The sequence below is a fragment of the Galendromus occidentalis genome, unplaced genomic scaffold (assembly GCF_000255335.2).
Source record: "Galendromus occidentalis unplaced genomic scaffold, Mocc_1.1 scf7180000077089, whole genome shotgun sequence".
Taxonomy (NCBI): domain Eukaryota; kingdom Metazoa; phylum Arthropoda; class Arachnida; order Mesostigmata; family Phytoseiidae; genus Galendromus; species Galendromus occidentalis.
In genome coordinates, this window is record NW_003805077.1 from 219,535 (window position 1) to 244,474 (window position 24,940).

The window sequence follows — 24,940 nt, forward strand, 5'->3', positions numbered from 1 at the left end:
GACGAGTTTCTGTTCCGGACCGAAGAGTTTCCCGCGAATCTCGGGAACGACTGTGGCGACCCCGTACTATGGTACACGGCACAATATTCATGTATTGTTGCTCTTCCTTGACGCACAATTCCTCGGAAATACATCGCGACGGAACCGCTCGTGAACGTGTGAGATCGACTTTCATGGGAAAACATCCAAAAATGTTCCCGTGGGACCAACTCTCTTCCCCGTGAATTTCGGCCGCTCCTAATACTGTTATCGTAATCGTCGCCTCCCATAACGATCAGTAGGAATAAAGAGCCTCGGTAAGTACATGGACGAGTTGGCGAGAGCGACGAAGACCGCGTGGGGCTCGAGGTTACACTCCATAGACAACATCGAGGTCGCTAGCCGGGCACCCATTCAGAGCACAGGTTTCATTCTCAGCACCCCTGGAACGACGGAGAGTTTCTTCCCCTAACCCCAGTTCACCCCTCCATCGTACGCTTTGAGCTCTCTGAACAGAACGTCGACGGATTCGAGCTACGGATTATTAGATCTCGTCTGACATTTGCCGGCTGCGTGAGTCTGCAGGTTCTGACTATGGGTGTTCATCAAGCTGTGCTTCGCACAACGAGTCGCGTAATCCAACGTTCTCGCTCTATATCATCTTTTTCTCATCTGTCTGGGTCTCAAAAAAAAGCTCTCACCGCGTTTCCAAATTCAGTGTCACATGGACGGAAATCAGTCGGAGACTGGCTCTGTATCGGAGCCCAATCGGACTACGGGGAGCGATTCCTCTTCGGAGATATAAATTGGTAACGGTTTGGTGATTCGGGATCGGGAATCGTATTTTCGAGGGTGTCTCTTACTAGCAGGTAACATGGACTCAGGTAGTAATGTGCGCTTTATAAAAATGTCCGGCCGTCACTAAGAGAGGGACACCTTCGTGAGAATTTCATGGGGCTGTTATAAGGGGAGAAACCAGGGGAATACAGAGAAATCAAGGGCTCTCCTATAAGACTTTCTCTCTCCCGAAGCAGGGAGGGGAGCTATGCATTAAATTCGGTCATTCGGAAAAGGAGAGGTTGCTCATCCCTCCCGCGGACATCAGGAATCGGACTAGAAAGGCGAGCGCAGCCGACGAAGGTTGAGCGCGTTCAATTCACCAGACAGCTATTTGATCAATTTCTCTGAGTTTATACATGTTGGATTACACTCGTCGCTGGAAAACGCACCGCTAGATAGAAACCATTTCCTTAGTTTACAACCCAGTCCGACCATAGCGTCAATATTCTGCCGCTGCGGCAGCATTCCCCGATGGTTTATGTTACTGAGTTTCGTGATGGCGATTTCCTCGTGAAACAGTTACCTAATGATTTCTCCCGGGGTGATTCGATTCAATTCTTTCGGTCAATTGTTTCCTTTACTGTTTATCTAGCTACGTCAACTTATTGGATAATTAATTCGATTGTGCTGCCTACGGTCCTGACCCTTTCGCTCGTATCGGATCTCGTCTCTGGGAATCGGAAAGGCTTTCAGCAGGATTTCATCATGGAGCTTCGGAAGAAACTGTCCCTGTATATTTTTCCTATTTGCTTCAAAGCGCCAGTAGCGGTTTCAGTTGTCTTCCGAAACCATGACTCCTCGTCACATCAATTTGGTCGGCCGCTCTCAATCATAACTCACTGAATTCGCGACCAGTAACTAGCCGTTGTGAGATCGTTGTTCTCTCCGGGAACTTGGACGGGCACCGAGACACCAGCCGAGATCACTCCTGGAATGCGGCAAGAATCTTAATGAAGCATTCATGCCGAAATCAGCGGGCGGGGGTTTCGTGAAATTTATTTTTTGCCGGAAGCACTCCGCCGTGAGGAATCGAACCAGGAAAAGGTACTCACCCGTGCTGGCTGGATTGGCTGGCGAGTTGACGGACGGAAACTGCGCAGACGCGCTCACCGATTGCTGACTGGGACCTCGGGGTCCGCCGTACAGAGTGTCGTAGGCTCGGTGGCTACCCATGTACGAATTCTGCTGCAGACACGCATTACCCATGGGGCCGCCGTATGCCGTGAACTGAGAAATTGAGCTGAAAAGCCGAAAATTCGTTTAGACAAAATTCCCAATATGTGCCCGGGACCCCGTCGCCCCTCCTTTCTATCGAAGCTGAAGTCATAATTAGGTGAGGGGACATTACGGAAGGGCGGAACTCCCAGCGAGACTCACCCGTAACCGTCGTGGGCAATGTGCGGGTTGTAGAGATTGGCGAAACCTCCCGGGTTCAGCTGACTCGAAGCCACTTGCGCAACTCTCGGCGGAGACGCTGACAGTGGTTCGAGGGCCGTCTGCGAGGGGTTTGGCGTGCCCGGACCTCCCTGGCTCATGTTCAACGGGGGAGAATCTGTCGTAGTCTCGTGACTTATAGGTGAAGCTTCCTGCCGGCAGTTCCGCTGGTTCCGCAATTTCTCCTCACGACGCCATTTCGCTCGTCGGTTCGAAAACCACACCTTGAAAACGAATAAGGAATAAACATTTGAGGGAAAATCGTGTTAAAGCCCCCGATGAAAATCAGATATTTTTAACGTAGCTGCCGGAGATCGCTGGCTCAGTTGGCTCAGCGGAGTTGGAGCTCTCACCATCGATTCGGAAATCGATGACTCGCGGCAACGAAATGTCATCGAGCCAGCCTTGGGCAGGTTTGCGACCAAAAGGCCGAGGGATAATTGAATGAACGCGCTTCTGATGCCACAGAAGAGAAAGCGAGCGAAGGGAATTATGGTGAAAGCAATTAGTACTCGGGCAGCTCTGCGGCTACGCGATCGTTCGGTTGCTGGGTGATGACCACGGTCAAGATTATCATCATCATCGCTAACGTCACCGCCACCGTATCGAGCGGAGGCACCGCGTCATCCCGCAACAATCGATGAGCGGGATCCCTGCATCCGGGTTCTGACTCGGGTCGTCGGTCGCGGACTCTGTTGACCGCATGGGAATGGAAAGCATTTGAGTGTGAACCCACCTGAATTCTTGCTTCGGGGAGATCGATTCTTGCTGCTAACTTCTCCCTAGCAAACACGTCAGGATAGTGAGTTCTTTCGAATTCTGAAAGTGAGCATCATTAGCCTCCATTGGTTCCTTAGCGATCGGTATCCGTCACCCATCGATCGTCTGATCAGTGGTCACGCAAGACTGTACTCGTTTGCGCCAGCCGACCGCTGTGTTCCGGAGCGGCCGACCGCCATGTTCCAGGGCAGCCGCCTTTGTACGAAAATTCCGGAAATGCGCGGAAATTCGCAGGGCTTACCCTTTTCGAGTGCGTCAATCTGCTCCATCGTGAAAGAAGTGCGGTTCCTCTGAAGTTTTCTCTTGAGTCTCAATCGCGCGGCCGTTTCATCGTCTCCGTCAAGGCTACTTTGTTCCTCGTTCGCGGACACTGCATCAATGTCGCTGTCAACATCTGCGGAAGAATTCAATGAATTATTCAAACGTTGACCGAGCAGCTCTGCATCAATTCCTGGAATCCCTCGATTCCCCATCTTCGACAAACGAATGGAATGCGAATCCGGAAAATCTCGGGGATTGGTTAGAGCGGTGTCAAGCCTTCCCGTGCTCACGCACAGCGACCCGCTGAGCCAGTTGAACGGCTCGCCTTCTTTGGTTTCAGCAGCAGTCTTTCTCCATGTCGTTTACAGTGAGCGTCTATGCGGAACACGGGAATATGTTTCCCCCTGGGAGTTGCTTGCGTCGGTATGGCTCGATGTGGATGAGGCAAGTGAATTGCAAATTTCTCATTATACGTCAGAGTGCATTAAGGCACGCTCACGGATCGGCAAAGCTCGGGACGACGCCGCGTGTCGAGAGACGCACAACACCGCTGTCCGGACAGATAACCGGATGCGTGGGGTCGGCTGCTCTGCGGATGCGGCTAGCTCGGCTTCTCCTCGGACAAACAGAGTCTTCGGAGTTCGTTTCCTCGGGGAGGAATTACGGACTTTCATGCTTATGTAGCTTTTCCCCCGTTCTCTCGGCATCTTCCACCGGCGCGGCGGCTGACAAGGAGAAATTCAAATTTCACGAGAGGAGGTCCCCAAGCCATCCATGAGGCTTCCGCGTACCGCAATTAGCGTGAGAGCTCCACGAACTCAAGTTTCAGGTGATGCCCTTCCCCTTACGGGAACAGCAACACACAAACGGTTGGTCGAGGTGCCGAAATTTCTTCTTTGCTCTGAAGTTCGTTGGAACATTCCTGATGCGTAAGCTCCCATGGAGAAAGTGCAGAGTTCGCTCCCTTTTCCCCACGATCGCAAAACATGCTTCTATGGCTCCTGTGGTTCTCGAGCGGCCATCCAAAACTCCTGCACTTTCGAGAAGTTGGCGGCTTCTTCCTCGAACGAGAGAGACGTGACTCCTTCCAAAATGCAAGAAGTTGTCGGAGAATGCAAGGAGAGTGAACGTCCCGGTGTCGTTGATCACGGTCGCTCGTCACCCTCACTCCAGGACCGGATGAACCAGTGAAAGTATCTTTGCTTGCGTTGAGCGCCAAAGAGTTTGTCCTCTGTCGGAGGCTCGCCATACATTTCGCTCCGGGGGCACTGAAGCAGAAACGGCTCTCCGTTCCCAGATGACTCCGCATTTTAGAAGAAAAGGAGTCCGGACGAAAATCGAAGAGTGGCAGGAAGTTTCCTCCTCGAGATCAACAAACTCTCTTGGAGCCCAGGCGCCGGCGAATCACACATTGAAGACTTTAAACTTTTGAGGGTAGCTCCGTTTTCCCCCTGCCGAAGATAATTTTCCGATAGGCTCTTGATCCCTCGGAAAACCCCTGACTCTGCTCCTGAGGCTTCTCCCTTGCACTCCCCACCCCACACAGACAGAAAATTTGATGCGAACCAGTCGGCGGCGATTCGGAATTCCTCGGATAATAATCAATGACGTCATTGGCGTCACGAACCGGCAACACGAATTTCACGAACCGGAGTCCACAGCCTGGGCGCCATCCATGCAGCGGAAGCTCACTAGCACGCAATCGAACGATTGAAGCGGATTTCCCCAGGGAATGTAGCGCTTCTCCGTCTTTTCCATTGCGCTCCGGCGAGGTTATGAGCTTGCTCGCGATTTGTGTACTTACGCGTGTTTGCACAGAGTCTGCTCGGTGTGCTCGTTGCCAGAGTAGCACGCGGTTCATCACGAAAGCCTGAATGCAGATGAAGTCGCTTCTGCACCCAAACGAATAATAATCAATGCGCACGCTTTCTGCCGAGCAAGCGAATATGCAGCGACGAGCGGAGACAAGACCAACCATTACAAATACGGTATGTTGTGATAAACAAATCTACTCATTCAAAATGCGTCGCGGGTGGGCGGAGCTAAAGTACGCTTTCGATCTCGATCGACGATTGCTCCCCCGTTGTCCCCGCGTACGAGATCCCCTAACGAAATCGCCGGAAGACTGCTCTAGCGTTTCCAGAGGGTCAAGCGGACGAAAATCAACATCGATCAAGCTGTGCGCTCTCACGAAAACCGAAAGCAGGAATCGCTCCCCTCCCTTGTGATATTCTGAGAGGATGACAATTGCTACAGCCGACCCGTACTCATCCAGCTCGACGATAACTGCTACGTGACATTTCATCAGAGTCCACCGAGCGACCCCTACATGAAGTCGACCAGCAAGCGGGCCAGTCAGTCTTAGCTAAAAGGAAGAGAGATGGTCGGCCAAGGAGGCAGAAAAGCAGGCAGGGCGGCCGTCAATCCGCTCCCGGTCGTCTTCTTCTCGTGGTCTTTCTTCCGCTCTCCCTTATCGCCCCCTCTCTATTGCCCCTGCTCTCCCTCTTTCGCCGGTCTCGCTCTCCCCCCCTTGCACCTTCCGCTCTCTGCACTCTCTCCCTGCTCTGCACCTCCCTCTCTCGCACCTCCCGTCCCCGCTCTCTCCTTCTTCTGCGTTCTTCAATCCTTCCACTCTCCCGCTTTCTCGTTCGCACTCATCGCCTGACGCTCTCCCTGGATCCAGGCTCTCTCACCCACGCTCGCCCTCTCTCTCTCCCTATCTTGTCGCTCATGACCAGCCTCCAGCTTCACTTATGTCTCCATGGCAACTCCCCGTGCTGGAGGGCCCAACAGAGCCCTGAGCTAGGCAGGGTGCCAACTCCCTCTTATTTCTCTCTTTTCCTTATGTGTCTGACGCTCTTTCTGTGCTTCTCGCTCCGCCGTTGAACCACGGGCAGAAACCCTGCCACAACTAACGGCAGAGTTGTTTAGCGCCGTTCTCTTTGCTCTGTGGGTGAGGACCGTCGACTCGGCCGTCGACGTCCCTTCCGTCCGCTTCGGGCCGTCTTGTTCTTCGGTTGTGCCGTAGCAGAGTTCCGCGAGAGACACGGTCGACCTAAGAACTAAAATTCACGTCGGAGAGCATCAGAGGAGCGGAGAAAGCCTTGGTACAGAACTCTTCCTCGAGACTTCCAGCCTGTCCGTGGCCTAGTCGGAGATCGTGAGACGATCGCTCGCATGAGAGACGTCGACCGTAAAAATCGGGAGAGAAGACGAAAAAGCTGGGATACGCGTCAGACACCGGAGGAAGAGCGTCAAATTGGTCGTGAGTCTCGATGCGACGGTGTCGTTCCTCAAATAAATGACGAATCGAGCTCTCCGCATGGTAGGAGGAGCAGGAGAGTCTGAACTCCGAGCGCGGGGGATTCCGCGATCGTCACCGACTTCTGGCGTTGAGGGCACAAAAACGTAGAGCGAGAGTGGTCTCCGATTTCCGTCCCGAATCTTAGACCCCCGGTCAGAAGAACCGTCTTCCCCCGGCGTCGAAGCAATCCACGGGGATGAAGATCGTGCGCAAATGGAATCGGGGAGGAAGCATGAAACCTCGGGAGGAGTGGGGGTGTAAATTACCGCCGCGAACAATCTATTTGCCAGCGCATATCTGGAGCCACGAGGATGGAAGTCGAATGCTGGTAGAGGAGAGCTCACGGACACCGGCTGGAAACTCTGGCTTCGGTCGTCCGATTCCGCGTTCATTTCTAAGACAAGTCTCAAGGCTGAACTGACCTTTTTTCGTAGATCCGTTTAGGTGGGCAGCTTGTAGAGCGTGAGGAACGACAGGCGGTTGAGCGCCTAGTTGCGGTAGCGGACTATGGGTCTGGGCTGGCGTCGGAGATAAACTATGTCCACCTTGACCATGTCCGTGTCCGTGAGAGTGCGCCGGGCTGTAGCCAGCGCTGGGAGGAGCGGTCAGACCCCCAAAAGCGGCCCCCGGATACCAAGGATTTGTCCACGAACTTCCGTTGAGCATCCTCAGCTTGTCATATACATTAGCCGAGCCTTCCTGACCAGCAGACGACAGTGGTGCCGTGACAGTGCCGATACTGTGCGGACTCGAAGAGCTTTGTTGCTCTTTCTGCGCCGCAATGTTCCGCAAAACACGGTTGATGGATGACACCTGAAAACGCCAACGATTAGTGGAACACAAACTCTGGGTTCGAAAGGCGGAACCGCGCCACGGACAGGATTCGGATAATCCGAGTACGTAGGCTCCCTCTAGGACTAGCCATTGGTGCCACGTAATTATTCAGAGACAGCATTCGCGATATTCGAAAGCCTTTCGCCACGCAGGACCCTCCGCAATCCCTTTCTTCCAAAGTCACCATTCGCGAAAAGATTGCTGTGCGACCCGTGTTCGCAATGGGCGATTTGCACCGATTGCAGAAGGAAAAAATTTCCACAGACGATTACGTCGGTGATTCCGAACTCCTCTCGACTCGTCGAACTTCCTACAACAAGATAAAAGTGGCGGCAGTCCGATGTTGCGCCGTAAGAGAGGGAATGGACATTTAAGAGATAGCTCAAAGTTTGAGGAGGAAGATCCATTTTTGCAGAGTGTAGCGATGACGGCCGATCGGTCGGCCGACCGAGCGACCGGCCGACCGACCAAAGAAGAAAGGACCGGGGTCGGGACGAGAATCTTTGGGTCTCTTCGGGAAGAAGAGCAACACTCGAATGGCTATTGTAGTTGACTCCTCAACTGAGATGGTCGTAGGCTGGCGACGATTGCGACCCGCTCGGAAGCATGTCTTCGGATTCCTTGTTGACTGGCTCGTCAACTTTTTTCTTCTCGTTGATATGGTATTCGAGATAGGCTCTTTTCTCTTCAACGAGGCCAACTTGCTCCTCGATTCGGAGCCCGGACGCAGAGGAGCGATAAACAAGCTCGCGTGCCACTAACCGCAAAGCGTACATCTATGGTCGAGTCAGTCGTCGCCCTCCGATTCCACCGCTGATTCGAAGTTTTTTTCTTTGAAAGCGTATTCAAAGATCGAAACGACCCGTCTTATAACCGCGGGCGATAATTAGAACTATTATCCGAGCTGCTCCGCGTGAAACTTTCCTCTCTAGAATTCCGAACGTGCAATGACCCGAACTGCCGTTAGATAGACGGCGCCTACAACGTAGATGAGCGGTACTTACGGACGGCACGTTATCATTATTACAGACTCCCTCGGAGAGCAGGCGGTCCCGGATCTCCCATGCGAAGATCGAGGGACATTCCCGCTTGTACTCAGCGATTTTGTTGACCACGTCGGGGGTCGCGACGCGCGGCTTGCTTCCTCCAATCGCTCTCGGCCGTATCGAGCCTGTCTCGTAGTAACTGGAAGGATATAACGAAAATTATTGAAACGCCTCCCGGGATTTCTCTCAAAACGCTTCCTCGGAATTTCGGTACCAAGAGCCCGCCCCAACGGTCTCACTGCGAGAACCCTTTCGAGCATCACCGCAGCTCGATCTGAATCCGGGTTGACACTCGGTCGGCCTTCCCCCGATCGGAATCCCCCTAATCATCATCATCACCGAAGTCGACTTCGACGTTGTTTCCAACCCCGCCGGACCCTTGGCTTAGATATACTCCCGGAGACAGGACTCAGGGCAGATCGGCGAGCACGCGTAAAGCCGCCAGAGTTATTTTCGAAGGGCTCCTTCGCCGTCTATCGCCGGTTTCGCGGCAGCTCCACTCGTCCTCCTCCGCTCAGGCTCGAAATAGGATTATCAAACCTCAGCTAGCCGAGACTCCACAGCTCTCTAGAGGGAACGAGGGCGCCCGTGGGCGCTCCATAAATCGAGGGAAATCTCCACACAGCGGAGATGATGTCGTCGTCGTCATCATTTTTTTTTCCCGTTGTCGACCTGATTGTTACGACACGGCGGTCTTCTCGCTTGGAGATGTTGCTGGGCCGGATACTTGAGAGCCGTGTCGTCTATTTCGCACGGCGCGACATTGACCCTTCTCCGCGAGCTCCCTCCAGGTTCCTCACGGAATGAGATTGATTACTAGGAATCAAGCATGCAATGGGCCCGGCTCCTGGCCTTATGTTATGCTGATTAGGCTCCGATGTCAGGATGTGTCAACAAGGGCGACCAAAAGTATCTCGTACAACCCCTCAATGCACGGCTACTTTGTATATGTGAGGACTTCTACCCTCTATTGATGATGTTACTAGTCGGTGAATCGGATGAATACGCCTCCCCCGAGTCGGTGTGGTACATTGAGAACGCATTCGTTATCGTTGACAGGTCCCTGCTAGGGAACGGGCGAAGAAGACTTAGGATTCAGAATCACACGGTGGCCGCGTCATTACTTACCGGCCGAGAATTTTGGAGACACATCCATTGGACACCTGAAGTATCCTGGATATGTCGCATGGCCGCGCGCCGCTATGAGCCAACTCGACAATCTTTTGCCTCGTTGAGTCCGGTAGGGGTCGACCGTTCACGTATACCCCACCTAACTGATTGATGCCGCTGTGGCCTATAAGGTAAAATCGAATTGATTTAGGGGATGCGAGTTGCGCGCTGGGGTTAATAATGAGTCCCGTCCTCTGCCCTCTTTCCCAGGGGTTCACAACCTGGAGCCGCCTGGAAAGGCGGCAAGTACTTGGGGGAACTCTCGGACATCGCTTATCCAGCCGCGGAGCTTGCGCGTCCGCAAACGCGTGCGAGAGCACGCCTTGACCGACGTAGAGAAATTTCTACCCTGAAACGACATCGACTCCGGGAAGAATCCGGTGGAGAGCACTCACCAGGCTCGGTGGGCGCGATCAGATGCGTGCCGGATGACACATGACAGCCTTTATAGATATCTGTGAAGAGAAAAACGTTTGTTACTATGACTCGCTCCTTGGAGTTCCGTATATAACGGTCGATGCAATGAGCAATCACAAGTCGATGCCGGCAGCACGATCGCGAAGTCCTACGGGCGTTCACCGTTTCGCATTCTTTCGGCGCTAATTACCGCTTGTCATGAACACCTGCAATCAGTTGCGCCTCAAGGCGGACGTCGAGAGATAGATTCATGGTTCTGACAACGCTCGCGCTCGATGCGACGAGACTTGGGGGGAATTGTCGAAAAACTCTGCATCAGGCGTAGGAACGACTTGGTATCGTTTTCCCTCATCGCGCCTCCATCCCAGAGAACGAAGAAGCGCTGCTCCTCACCATTGAGCTTGTATCGTCCCGGATCACTCCGGAAACGATCATATGTGTCGGTTCAGTCAATTGGGAATAATTTCTCAAGGAGCCTCGCTGTCAATTACCGCCGTGCAGGTTTCGGCTTCTCCGGAGATGGCTCACGCCTCGGAGTCGTTGGATTCGAGAGGGCGATAAGAAGCGAATAAAGGAGAAAGGTTCTTTTTTTTGAGGGCTGGAAGCAACAGATCAATGAAATCCATATGCTCCCATGGTATGTGGCCGTGTGCAACTCCTGTGAGAGCATGTGCACGAGCACACAATCTGTGTAGCTATAGAACGGAGTGTCCCTTGAATGTCGCGTGCGCGCACTGGTCCAACTGCACGTGTCGGTCTAGCTCCTTTAAACCACAGCGAGTCGGAGCTGGGGCTAATCATGTGATAACTCGCCCGGTCGCTCCTCACTCGTCTATATATGTGATAACAGGCTCGTCGCGTCACCGCAACGCGATCGGGTTTCCTATGGGGAATTTTTGCATGGATGAACATCTGCAGAAACCGCCTGTACACCGAGCAGGCCAGTCAGCCAGCCAGCCAGCGAGCTATCCGGTACCACCGATTCTGTCGGCGGACGAATCGAAAAGCCCACACAACTCATCGAGACCACAGACCGTAGAAGGTCGACAGAATCAGGCGAAACGCGAATGTGGAAGAGGACGGTGTCTAGAGTTATTTTCATCGATCGGGGTTTCTCTTTCCTCTGCGATAGATTGCGGGATCCAGCTCCTCCGGAAACGCGTCAGGGAGTTGCAACGGACCCGGTAGACAGTAATTGGATGTTTTACCGTCTCTGTTCGCCATCGCAAGTTCGGATCAAGTCGTCAGACCCGATCGGCTGCTCTCGGCAGTGGTAGCGACGGCGCGGCAGCAGCGATGGTGAATCAGCCCGGGCTGCGACACACATGGAGCAAGCTTGGCATCTTTCACAAGTAGTAGCAACGACCCTTGCCGCTGACATCGGACATCGAGAGCTCCGAGATTCGAGCCCAGGCATTATTTAAATTCGTTCAGTACACGATTCATGCTGCGTCGACAACGAGCGCTCCCCGCGCCCAACAATCGTTCGTTCGTTCGCTCGCTCGCTCGTCCGCTTACACCGGTCTCCCTTAAATAGCTTAATTTGGCATCAAATGTGTATGTAGTAGTAGTAGTAGTGGTCGTCGTCGTGGTGGCGCTGAACGCTGTGCTGAACTCTCAAAATCGAATCAACAGCTGCAAGTCCCGCTGGGAGCGCGCAATGTTCACTGATTTGTACGATTAAACAAATCACAAGTGTTAATAGACTCGAAGGCAAGCCACAGAAGCGAGTCAACCGTAGTGAATCTGATTAGAACATTTTTGCCCTGAACGAGAGCTTTGCTTTTTCAATTGTCGACAATCAAAACTCACAACGCGCTCCGTCCCTCCTGGAGGAGTCCGATGCGGAATCGGAGCCGCTGTGATGACTTATGACTTATGAGTGCAGATTGGAGAGTCATTTTGGGTTTCGTCGTGATCATTGATCGCTGAGGTCCAAGCTCAGAAGTCGAATGGGCTCGTTTCCCTGTTCTGGTGATGCTTCTCCGAGGGGACTCGCGCTCCACGTTGCGCACGGCTGCCCTTTCTGGGTCACATTACCTCGGTGACATTACCTCGAAATTCTTACCCACATTATTGATGACTTCCCGGTGAGCGAGATCGAAGGCGAGGGTTCCGATCAGCTCACCTTGGAATCCGCCGTCTTTCTTCCGGAGCCGACTCCCAGAGCCCATCACCCCACCGAGAATAGAAATCCTCACACGAAAACACGGGGAATCTATTCCGGTTGAGAAAAAGTTTTCTCCTCGGCAGCCAGCCACATGTAACCATTCCCCCGTTGTGGCTTAGATAGAGTCGGACAGTTGACTTAGGGCATGAACGACGAGGATATCGGCGCGCGCGAGCAACGGTTCCTCGAAATGCGCGGAACCGTCATCATCCTGGGCCATGGTGATGAAGATGCGAAGGCCTTACCGCACGATACTCAACGGCACCCTTGGGCTGGACGTGGGAGCAATCACGACTGTTGCAGAAGCGGGGACGTATAAACACCCAGATATTTATATGGGGGAATATTTGTACGTATACAGCAGCAATAAGACACAGAGATAATACGGAAGGACGAAAGGACAACATTAGACGCCACTGGCCAGGATGATTCATGCTCCGCAGCTTCCGACGTTTTTTGCTTGTCGGCCAGCCGATAGCTGGAGTCTGTGGATAGGACGGTATGAGCAGGGCACGCCAACCCCTCGCCCCTCCCCTTGCGGTCCCTGCTTGCTCCTGGAGGCATAGTCGCTCGCTGGCTCGGTCGTCCTTCCCGCTGCTGTACCCGTCTGCCCTCCCGCTCGCCCCATGGCGCCCCCTGGAGGGCATTTGCGCATAAGGGGACTTGTAGGCGGTGCCAAAGGCGGGGAGCCTGCCATACCAACGCAGAGCCCATATACGGCTTTTACGTCGGGATTTATTTGGAACAAGATAGAGAACTGTACAACCAACAAGAACAAAACTCTGTACCGAAGGGTTTGGTTCGTTCGTCCGTCCGTTCGTTCGTCCGACCAACCGAGCCGTCGTATTCCCAGCCCCTGTCTCTGTTCTTCCAACTGTACCCGACTGTGGCAACATTTGGCTCAGTCAGAGTAACACACAGAAGACTATCTCCGTCTGCCGCGCGAATTCCGAGGAACTGAGCGTGACCGCGCGGTCTTCGGACCGGCGAGAATTATGGTTGACGGAGTCGCCTATGCGACTCTCGAACGAGTCGATCTCCCCTCCGTTTCTAGGATCAGATCGCGAAAGTCCACGGTCTGTGTGCTAAGCTCGACTTCATCTCCAGTTCTACGCATGGTTGATGGGAGGGTTCCTCGGAGGAGTCCGCGAGACTTTCACCGAAAACGTATGCGGGGCCCCCTCGAGAGCGTCAGGTCGAGTGCGACCGCGGCACGCGGCAGATTACGCTCCTAGTAACTTTTGGAATCGACCGTACTCTGAAGAGCTGCGCTTCGACGGATCATCGGATTATTGTTTGTGAGGATCATAATAACCCCCGGATGGGCTCGAGCGACTCCATGCAGGCACGTGGACACGTACCATTAGTCACGTGGATGCGAGCATGCGTATACGTAGATGGCTTTCGCGTCAGAGAGATATTCTTCGCCTCATTGATCCGTATTGGAAAAGCAGCCGATATCTCCCTTGCGGAGGACGGAAGTCGTGGAACGACTCCCGTCGAGGCCCTTTCACTCGATACTGTGTCGTTTCGCAGCGAGGTCCAGAACAACACGTGCTCACGTGGATAGTCCGGAAAATAGACAGAATTCTCGCATGATAATGATTTGGTGTTGCTTGAGCTCTCTCATCGATCGCTATCCCGAAGACGTGGTCGATCACCATGACATTCGCGCGAAAGCTCGTCTTTCGACCTCATAATGGAAAGGTTTGGAGAGGAACGATGCCAAGGGGGGACTCCGATTGGCCAGTGCATTCCACCGAGCTGTTCAAATGAGCGAAGACATTCCGCACTTGGTAAGCTCAGCAAAAAATGCGGTCCCCTTTGTTCAAGCGAGAGCAGGTGGAACAGTGCACTATGAGCTCACATTAGTCAACACATCTCAAGCGAGACCGAGCGACCGATCCCGAAAAGAGTCTAGCTCCAAACGAAGCCGAATTTCATCGTTCGGATTCAGCTTCATCGCGACTCCCGCGCTTCCGAGCGACATTTTCCATGATATGGAGCACCAAACTTCGCGGTGCTCCGGGATCATAAGACCCGCGGAAATCAACTCGAATGTTCTGAGGTTTGGGGTAAGGAGGCTCACCTTTGCTGTGCGGTAAAACGAGTGAAGCTTCCATCTTAAATCATTGAAATGTACAAGACCGCCTGGAAAAAAAGACGAATGCGATTAGAAATAGCGTTGGAAAGGAACTGGCTGACAGGAGAGACTTCCATTATTTGCAGGGCTGGCATCAAACTCGCTTTCCATTCTTCTCAGAGCCCCGACACGATCTCAATGTCTCCATCAAATTTATCGAATTGATGCAGGCTCAGAATCGAGAAACGCACGCGGAACGCAGCTCTTCCCGTACGATTTCTCTCCGAATCGTTCGGGGCTCTTGTTTTATATTCAAAAATAATTAGCGAGCACCCTTCGATGAGAGTACACGCGTCATCTGAAGGAAAATATTCGGACGAGGATTCCGAGAAGGATCGAGAACATAGAGGAGAGTCAGGAGTCAAGTTGTTGCTCGCAGGGACACAGGCCCGAGGCAGTTTATCCTCCTCTCTAAGGCCACTTGAGGAGAACAGCACGGTCGGTGCTGCAAACAAGAGTTAGCCCGAGAGCACATAATATCAGGGATTTAGTCTCCCCACCGTGCATCGTGGACGGAGGGAGATGACGGGTCTTCTTTCGTTTCCCTATTTCTTTCGTCCCTCCGAAAGCCTCCTCGAGAACACCCTGCGCCTCGGCAGGAGGGCCAGTCTGAGAAATTGACAAATCGTTTAAATGAGCCCAACTTCATTCAGCAACGCCTCGCCCCGTGGACGTCTCTCCATCATCGGCATACGCTCCGGCCCTCGCGGCTCTCCCACCGTTTTCTCGGGTCTGTGCGGAATTTCCCTCGCAGAGACGAGGCTCGAGGCGAACACGAGCGATCTGCAGGTCTTTCCGCGCAGCGAGCAGCGAACGATCGTGATGGAGCCGACAGACTCCTTATAGTCTTATAGTACCGAGGAGGTTGGATCCGGTGGGGGACAGATAACGGGCATCAGGCCGGGCTGAGGGATGAATCAACAGGAATAGAGTCGTCACGGTGGCTCTCAGAGGAGCGGATCCAGTCGATTGTGAGAAGAAGGAGATCTATTGATGAGTCGAGTTCAAAGATGGCACTTTGCAGAGAGGATTAGAGGATCATCGGCGAGTGGGGAGAGATTTGCGAGAGCCTATCTCTCGGCTCCACTTTGACTCCTAATCATATCGAGGGGAAGCGGAAACTTCCGCCCACGAGTACCCGAGCTTCAGCCGCATACTCTCGACTCTATCGGAATCCCCGAGATCCGAGGACAGAGCTCCACGTCAAATCGTGAACGAGCTCGGACCTCGCTCGGACCTCACTGGAAATAGTTCGACTTGAGCTTAGGAGCTCGGAGAGAACTTCGGACAAGGCGTGAATCACGTCAAATCTGATCGGGACTCCCATGGTGGATTCAGAGGGAACGAGGACGAGTGAACAAACGAGCGATGAACGAACGAGGACTCGGGAAGGGGATCAGGCCCAAGAGTCGGAGTCCCTACGTCAGTGCACAGAGCAAGTCAGGGAGCCATTTCAGCAGTAGTATCAACCAACCAACCTACCGACCAACGAGCTAGCTGGCGGCGGGCGGCAGGCAGGCACGCAGGCGGGCGGACGAGCGGGCAGGCGTTCATCCCGTGTTCGGTTCGTTCTTGGCTTGGTGGAGGGCTCCCTACTCGTCGTGGAAGCTCCGGCAGACAGCTACGCGGGCAGACTCTTTGCTGCCTGCCTTCCGAACGGACTGCCAGCTAGGCAGGCAGGCAGGCTGACTGGGGAGACTACAGAGGGGTTCAATAAAGATTTCACACAAGAGTGCGTTCCACCCAGCCAGCCAGCGGGGGCGGCCGTACGCTCCGGTGAGCGCCTGCAGTCTGGGGATAGGTTCACTGATATTAAAACAGCCTCCATCGGCTCCGGCGGCAGCAGTAGCGGCGCCGGCAGGCGTAGTAACGGCGACGGCGGAGGCTGCACCAGCAGCCAGAGGAACGGTCTTCTTCCTTTTCTCCGGTTGCCGCAGAACTGATCACAAACACCCCCGATTTCCCAGATCCACCGAGAAGGCGAAACGGGCCCCTCCCGCCCCTTCCCCTCCGTCATGCCCGGAGATCCGTTGCTTCCTTCTTTTGTTCTTCCAGTTTTCTCGTCTCTCGGAGTCTCGGTCGCTTCTGGAGTCTCCTAACCTCCGGAGTGCAGGGATCCAATGCGGAGTTGATGTTTTCCCGCGTCGGATCGAGGACCCGAAGATTCCCCGAGCCGTGAGATGAAGCGTATTATGCATCGGGGCACCGTGGGGGCTTCATTGCGGTCGCATGCTATTAGCCGTTTCTGCTCGATTATTAGAGACACTTCTTTTCTCAGTGAGTTCGCTCAAGCAAATGCGTCCGCGTGAGGCCAATAGCGATCCTCAATGCCCGGTCTGTGCTCGTCTGTTGTAACTATTGCAAGTGAGAGAGGAAACTGAGCGAACGAGCGAGCGAGCGAGCTCACCGGGAAGAGCGTGCAGTCGATGACAGATGCTGTATTCTTCGCTGCTCGGTCCCGCGGCAGGCAGAAGCTTGAAGTGGCCCAGCAGACCGTCAAATCTCTGTCTTGCAGTAGTTCTCGCCGGGGCGACACCGGTCGGATATCGACGCATCTCTGCGAGTGTTTTCTGCTCGTACAGAAGTTCAGCAGCGTTACAGACGAAATCTTCGCTGGAGGCGCGCAGCCAGAATCACCATGAGAGGAGTAACGCTACTTAATCCTCGATCATTGCAACAATGCGTGATCAGCCAGCCATTACGGGAGGTGCGATTCCTCGTTCTTCGGCTCTCGTATCTATTCCTTTCGGGTCTCCGACGTTGGCGACAAATCTTCACACAGATGGTCTTTGCCTCCGATCGTCCGCCGCTCTCGTAGCAACTGGCTCGACTTTATGAACGTACCGAAACTCAGGCACATCGGCGACGATCCTCTTTTCCAAAATAGAGGAATAAATCGCAGCGCCTGACTCCGCGTCCGGGCGTCCTCGTGAACGACACACACCAGAGCATGGACTCCCTCCGTTTCAGCGGAGCCCGGCTTACGCTCGTCGGGGCCGAATCGTCACGACTGGGGCTCGCGTCCCGGGATGCAAAGTGTTCCACAGAAGTGACGACTGACGACCGATTCTTCCCGAGGAGCTCGAGCTTGCTCATTGACCCAATAAGGAGTGTTTGGATCATGCGTTGCAGCCTCACTGCCGATGGTGTTGTTCAACATCTTGGCATCCGGATAATCGTAGAGAATCGCTTCGATACACTCGATCTAACGCCAGTTTTCAAGCTCAACATCGAACTCGAGTTTCAGCTCGAGGTAACCGCCCTGCATAAATTCGTCTTGCCGACCCCGGACCTGGGCTCGTCTCGCTGTGATTCCGACCCTGCGAGTATTTCTTTTCCTTCTCGTCATCTTCCTTCATCATTGGGTTATCTTCCTCTACGATGGGAAGATGTCCAAAACCAGTTTGGCAACTCCTCCGGAAGGACCGTATCCTTCTGCTCATGGCTCACGTATTTCTATAGGATTCACCGATTCGTTAAATCATCAAATATTCCATGGATGAGTCAGTGATTTGAATCGCCCTCAATTTCCGTCCTCCCGATATCTCGTCGACCTGCGCACACCGAGGGCCCTCAGCTCCCGACGGAAGACGAGACACGACCGGGGAAAACATGAGGACGCTGAATTCCGACGAGGCGATCAGACGAGTCGCCGACAGATTTTGCTACAGCTGACCTCTGTCGAAACGCGACGGCTCACTCAAAAAAAATCCAGACACGAAGGCCCAGTATGCCTAATGTCCGTATAGTAGCTGTTGTTGTCGTCGTCGTCGTCGATGGTGTCGTCGCGATCGACGATAGATCGCTCGCCCGGTTCCTATGGAAGCCAGACCTATGGGAAGGCGGTAAGGTTTGCGAGCCAACAACCAGTTTCGCCAGCGACGCTTTCGCTTCAGTTACTTCTGAGGTTCGTACGCTCGACTGATTCAGCACAGTCCTGCTGCAGCTACTTAGGCTACTCGCCGCCGTTGCCGCCAGCCATGGCAGTTCGCATGCGCTCGCTCGCTCGATAGATGCTCGTCGCCGCTCGATGATTCGCTCGTAGACCAGAGTGTGGTGTCAGAAGCGACCAGAGGAGGCACCAACTGCCGCTTTTTTCCTCCATCCGCTTGCGACCATCCCATTACTACATCCAACGCTGCTTCAATTTGAATTTGCAACTCGGCTTGCCGATGCGTTTAAACTGCGAGCGGGAACCGTGCCGACGAATTCGATGCGAGCCGTGACTCAGTCGAGCAATTGGTCCTCCGATCGAATTCACTGATCACGACGCGACGGCCAGTCAGTCAATCAATCGGAACTTCTCCTTCGATTTGATGATGAGCGCGAGCGCTTCCCCTGCCCGGCCGATCGACTGCTCGACAAGATTTCAGCGGTCTCCGGACGGATGCCTCGAGCGCAACAATTGCTGAAGCATTCAAAATCCCGTCAGCACGAGTTTGATGTAATTAGTTGTGGGGTGTGTCGTGTGCTCTAAACAACCCGTTCGGGATTCGTCTCGGACAATCGAGCATTTTCGCCTTCAGAGACATTGTCGAGATTCGCTCGCTTGCTCACTCGGTCGCTTGCGTCCCGATCGAATGGAGGGGTGCCGGCACATTTGATACCGTTGACACCCTGCCAGACAACAACATTGTCTTCCCATTGTCTCGGGAGCGAGTTGTCAAGATTTCTTGTCCGCTCCTGAGCAGGAGAGAGGACGGAATGAGATGAGAGCCCGTAGCAGATATCATTGACTCGCTCCGTTTCGTGCGGTCGACAAGGGTCGCCATGCTGGTGGGTTAGAGCTATGGTGTAACTCTCAATTGAGCCGTTTGAACAACGAGTCCCCGGAGAAAACAGGCCCGAAAGCCTCAGACATTAATCTTCCTTTTTTGCTTCCTCGTCTGCCTCTGCTCTACTCCAGTCGGTGGATCAAATTCGAATCATGGGGCTTGTCATCGCAATTCAATTGTGGAGAGCATGCGTCAATATGCCCCGCGGAATAGAGTACGTTGACGAACGATGTCCTCGCCGGATCATTTCCCGTTATTCCTCCATCGTCCTCTGAATACCCACCCGAGGCTCGGTGGAATTTTCTTCTTTATGTGGGAACATCGACAAGATGATCGCCGCGATGGGGGATCCGCTTTTATGATATCGCAACACAGATTGCATGGGGAGAGTCGTAAAAAATGCTCGGCGCTACGAAACAAGTCTCCGGCTCGTCCGTTAAGTGGCTCCGGCCTGTTTCTGTCACAAAAACTGCCGAATCGATTCTGTCCTGCGAGCGTAAGCGCACGGACAGCTTGACCAGAGAAAGTCAGCCGGATTCTTATGACCTCTTATGACTTTGCGACGTTGAGGCTTATCTCTTGCCTCAAGCATGGCGGAATCAGCTTTTGGATTCGCTGTGACGATCCGTTGAAACTCACAACCGAACAGCGCTCATTAATTACTTGGCTGCGCGTCCTTCAACTCAAAGGTTGCTCCCGGTGAGCCCGTCTAAAGTATGAATCGCTCAACTGAAAAAAGGAAAAACATTGCATACACGACGACAATGAAGAAAGACTATCCCGAGATATCAACACGGTGCCATGCACTGCCCGGCTCGCTCGCTCGCTCGCTCCGTGTTTCGAAGGAATCCAACGCTCAGGGTGAGCTTTCAGGGGACACGTGTCCCACCGGGGGAGTCCGGTCGCTGCGTTGTCATGAGTAGTATCAACCATTTTGTTCTCGTTGTCATTTTGACGCTTGCACACAAGACATTTGAACTCTGGTTTCGGCGTCGCTGTCATCGTTCAGTTCCTTGATTTCACAATGACGCCTGACCCCGTCCCAACTTCCCTCGGCGGACGCTTCCGTCGTAGGAAAAATCGACAGGCTCCGAACATCGTGAGGTTCTTCGCTTCTCCGCTTCGCGTTTCCAGAGGCGAGGACCGGGCCCGAGCCTGTGACGTCGAAATCACTCTGACTTCAATATTGCGCTGTTAGCTCGCTTGCTTTATTTTTGGTCGTCGCGGCGCGGTACCGGGCGAGAGCGGGACTCATTCAGAATGGAGCGGTATAATGTAAAAGACTGACTCCGAAGGTTGCTCCATTCTAGAGCGAGTGTGAAGTTTGTTGGGGGTATTGAATTATAGCTAGCTTTCGCGTCGGCTGGCTTGCGATGGCCTTGTGAGCAATCCATTAACATCAAAGCGAGTCGACGATTGAGATATCGCCGATGCCAGAATGTATGGGCGGTACGAGCTCACCTAAAACCGCACCTAGAGGAAGCTCGAAAGTATAATTCATTTCATTGTCACCTCCGACCGCTAACAAGCTCGGACTTTTAGCAGCAGCGGCGGCGGCAGCAGCAACAGAATCACTGGCACCAAACTCGGCCTTAGAGCAGCCGGATGAACCGATCGGTCGACTCACCGACCGACCGGCTGGCTCCGACGATGTTCACAATGCAGCTTGCACATGAATGCGGTCACAAAATACTTCACACTCTCCCGTTCTCGGTTCCTCCCTCCCTCTCTCGCTCTTTGTCGGAGAACGATTCCTTCCAAAGAGGAATCAACCGACCGACCGACTCACTGACTGAGCCAAACAATGCTATTAGTTCGTAAATATGTTGCGGCGATCCGACTATTTGAAAGCGTTTCCCCATCAGTCGGAAGTAGGACCGCGCCACACCCCGCCCCCGTGCCGCACTTCATTCACACGTTCACAGTTGATCAGGATCGATTATTATTATTATCATTACCGAGAGACTCCCGAGACGGATATGTACCTCTTCATGACGAAGGTGATGAGTGATGAGGGTACGGAAGGCAAGGATTTCCGTTCGGAAAACCCTCACGGCGAGTCCCCGTTCGACAATCCTGGGCGACTGAGCATCATCGTCAGAGCCGAGATCGCATCGAAAGAACAACGAGAGCTTGTCTTCGCGAAATTTGATCCTCCCTCGGATGAAGTGGATTGTGGAGACCGATGCCACCGCCGCCGGTGGTGATGGTGGTATCGGTAGGAAGCAGCGGGCGGTGTACAATTGCCAAATTAAACTGTTATGATTACAGAACCCTCCTCCATGAGCTCGATGTGGGTGGCGGCAGAGCTCCCGTAAGGGGAGCTGTCGAGATATTTGATCCCAATTGTAGCGATCAATGATTAAGATCCTTCCCGCTGAGATTCTGAGCGCTTCCGAGTGAGCTCGAGGGGCGAGCTCGAATCGAGTTCTCGCTGGATGAGCAAGCATGAACGAACGAGCGAACGAAGGAGGAGCGAGTCAGCCGAAACGGCCGCCTAAGAATAGGTCAGCCGAAAAAAAGATCCCAAATGAACGACGCTACTTCAGCTAACAGTAGGATTCCTTTGAGAGCCGGATTCCTTTCATAACACTCAGTCGGTGTTTACGAAATGACGATATTATTACCGTCGGCCTCCGGAGCTCGCGAACACAGCGTCCCGCAAGAGCTCGATTCAAAGATTTTGCGTAACATTACGCGCATTCGGACTCAGAATCGCTGACGTATCGAAGGTCCAACCCGGTTGGAAGTCTACTGTAATTGTAGGTCCATTGGAAATTCCTCGCGAGTTTCCCGGTTCCCTGCTCCACGGAGCCTCATCGGTCGGTGATGCCTTGGCATCGACCGATATTCGGCCACTCAGTTCGGAAAGCTCGGACAGGTATCCTTGTTCGAACGGAGTTCACAGCGAATTCACTTCGTTCCCACTACATACATTCTCTATGCTTGGTTCATGAGACTTCCTTCAGGGTCAGCTCAGCCGAAAGCTTATTGAAATCGGTCAAGCTGGCCGGCCGTATTTCGATCCATAAAGCCGAGCAACCGTTCGGGGGAGCGGACCCTACGATGGCAAAGTTGTTTTTTCTCGCTCCCTCCACCTATTTTACTAGCTCCATACAAAGGAATGGCAACACGACTGTTCATTGACGAGCCGTCTGTTCCGATGCTGCATGATGTGGAGCTTGTTTCACGATTCTAATTGTGCAAGTTATAAAGCGTAGAATCCGCGGCAGACTATGCTCTAAACCATGCCCGGCGTCTCGGCGTGAATTGGCTGTTACAACGGCCACTTGACCGCTCGTGTCAATGATAATTCATGGAGCTTATCGCACCGATCGCTCATCGCATATGGATGAGATCGAGCCGGGATGAGGTGCGATCCGTGACAGCCTTCGTTTGTCTTAATTTGTAGAACTCTATTGACTCGTCGCCAAGTAACTTCGACACGCTGTTTGTATCAACAATCAAGCACTCGAAAGCGCGGACATGTCTCTCAGCTTCTGGGCGTGTAGAGAGGATTACAAGACTTGGGTGAAAGCGAACTAGAGCTGAGTATGAATTTGATCTCTCTGTCAGAGTTTGCAGTCCGGCTTAACTTTTCGAGGGTGTCGACCCTCGATAGCTCTTGGCTATGTTTGCATATCGCCTAGTTCAGGCTTGGAACCTCCCCAAATCCTTATCGGATGGCTTTCCGATATTAAATGGAGCTTGATGGCGTGGGTCGTACTTGTTGAATTGGTCGTCAGAGCGTCCCGCAGAACAATATCTCCGAAATTCGAGAGCCCGACAAACGACAAATTCTCGATATCTAGTCTCTCGCAGCGAACACGAGTCGGACGGACGTCCCCCTCCACGGGCGAGGCTCTGCGTCTTGCTCCCGGTCAGGAGTCGAACAAATGATAAAACTGTTGTGGACTGACGATGGAGTCGACATCGATGACGACAATGATGATGCTGTCGTCGTCAGAGTCGCTGCTCTCGATACCATTACAAGACGACAAGAGTTCGGTCTCCAAAGAAGCGGAGCCAATAGGCCATTATAGAATGAATAGCTTCATCGAATACAATGCACCCCGCGTCTGCGGTGATTTTCTGCTGAGCAGAGACGGCGCTTTTTCTAGCTCTCTATCTGAAGCTGACAGAGACCTCAACCTATGTTCACTCTCAATGAGCGTCGAAGAATGCAGAAAAGTCAAAAGATGCCGCGTCGAATCCACCAGAGAGGAACCCACAACAAAGCACGAGGTCCTGTTGCTCCATGTCCATCTTTCAGTGCAGCGGCACCAACAGAATTTCATGCGGACTAGTGGAGCACAGAAGCCACAAACAAACGCACGGTCGTCAGCGTAAACTCGAGCATCTCGGCCGACAGCGCGTATCAATCAATCAAACGATTGGTCGGCCGATCGGTCGAAGTGTCAATGGATCGATCTGTTGTTGGTCGCGATGTTCGCCTGATCAGCGATTGGCGATTAGCGATTCGAGGCATTCTCACCTCCGGTCAGATGCGAGACCCGGAACCCACAAGGAAACCGCTCTGAGAGCATCAGCGACGTATTTGGAGCTCGAGAGAGTTGCGCCGGAGTGTCAGACCACGGACATGTACGTCGGTCGATAATTATCGCACATGAGCGTCTTCTAGGACTCTCGTACCGTGAAGCCTCGTCGGGTGAGGTGAAAGGAATCATCAGGTGAATCTGCTGGGACGGGCGGGGGGGGGGCGATGCCAGGATCGGTTCCGCAAGCTACGAAGGCGCAAATCTGTCCTTTGGGACCCGGTCGGAATCGTTGGCGAAGGGAGCATCCACGCAAGGGGAGAAACTATTGGATGTTACATCTGGCCGGATTTCGAGGCAGTTCGGGAAAAAACCGGTGCCGAGTTCTATCACGAATCTCGAGATCGACAGATAACTGACGTGCCGGTCGGACAGCCTGTTGTCACGGAATCCGCGGAGCTCCCGCATCAGCAGTAGGGATCCCAGACAGAGATGAACTTGACGGAGTGGAAGGTTTGGTACGCACACACTCACTTATGCGGTCACGCGCGCACAGAGGGCACGCTTGCACGAGCACTCACTCACGCCGGCACGTTGCCTCGGGAGGCACGCACCCTTACACAAGAGACCTATTCAAACTTACCCTGCAGAAAATTCAAGTTTGGAAGAGGTTGATTTGTTGCTTGCGAGTTTCGATTTTTCGGATGGCGAACGATAGCCGCCTCGAAGTCACACCTCCGGAGAGCTAGAACTGTTTTTTTTCCTTTTTCCTTTTTTCCTTCTCGCTTCGTGATCCTCACTCTGCTCTACGTGTCGTTGGTGTCACCGGTGAGACAAGTGGCTCGTCGTCGTCGTCGATGTTGGTGTCTAACGTTGATGGGAGGGGGGCTCGATCACCGATCAGCTTGGAAACACCCCCGATTTCCGTGATGAGGTTTCGAAAGTGTAAAAAACCGTGAGCAGGACGGGCTCACGACTCTACACACCAATGATGACGGAAACAAACATGTCTTGCTTACACTGGATCCAGCGATGCGCGAGTAAGCACACATTACTTCCAGAAGAGTAGCCCAGCGCTCCTATGCAGAGCAAAGAGGGCGCTGCGGAGCGCGGGGTTAGCACTCGGCTTTCATTGGGCACCCTTCACGGGTCCGCCCCGGTACCGCCCACTTGCCGAGAGGACCCGCCCCGTGGAGTCGTCTACTTCGTTAAATTTTGTCTTACTTCGGACGGCTGAAGCCATCGCAACGACAACAAGCGAGCGCCTACAGCGGCACCAAAGAACCCTGTA

General features: G+C 53.4%; 1 protein-coding gene across 1 annotated transcript; it reads right to left on the reverse strand.

Moving 5' to 3' along the window:
* Window positions 1-1,364: 1,364 nt before the first annotated feature.
* On the reverse strand, window positions 1,365-24,439 carry LOC100898739 (paired box protein Pax-6). The gene is made up of 11 exons (XM_029110773.1): window positions 24,293-24,439; window positions 14,325-14,386; window positions 10,044-10,103; window positions 9,607-9,772; window positions 8,437-8,617; window positions 7,000-7,411; window positions 3,275-3,427; window positions 2,990-3,072; window positions 2,197-2,477; window positions 1,872-2,059; window positions 1,365-1,747 (listed from the first exon to the last, which is right to left on the reverse strand). Exons 2-11 carry the CDS (start codon window positions 14,356-14,358, stop codon window positions 1,656-1,658), a joined length of 1,650 nt encoding a protein of 549 aa, XP_028966606.1. The 5' UTR covers window positions 14,359-14,386; window positions 24,293-24,439; the 3' UTR covers window positions 1,365-1,655.
* Window positions 24,440-24,940: the final 501 nt, after the last annotated feature.

Excerpts from the sequence above, each read along its gene's own strand:
- LOC100898739 (XM_029110773.1), bottom strand. The coding sequence starts at position 14,358 with ATGGAAGCTTCACTCGTTTTACCGCACAGCAAAG. Across the intron at positions 8,618-9,606 it reads GTCTCCAAAATTCTCGGCCG|TTACTACGAGACAGGCTCGA; the intron begins GTAAGTAATGAC and ends ATATCCTTCCAG. Across the intron at positions 2,478-2,989 it reads TCCCCGAAGCAAGAATTCAG|GTGTGGTTTTCGAACCGACG; the intron begins GTGGGTTCACAC and ends TTCGTTTTCAAG.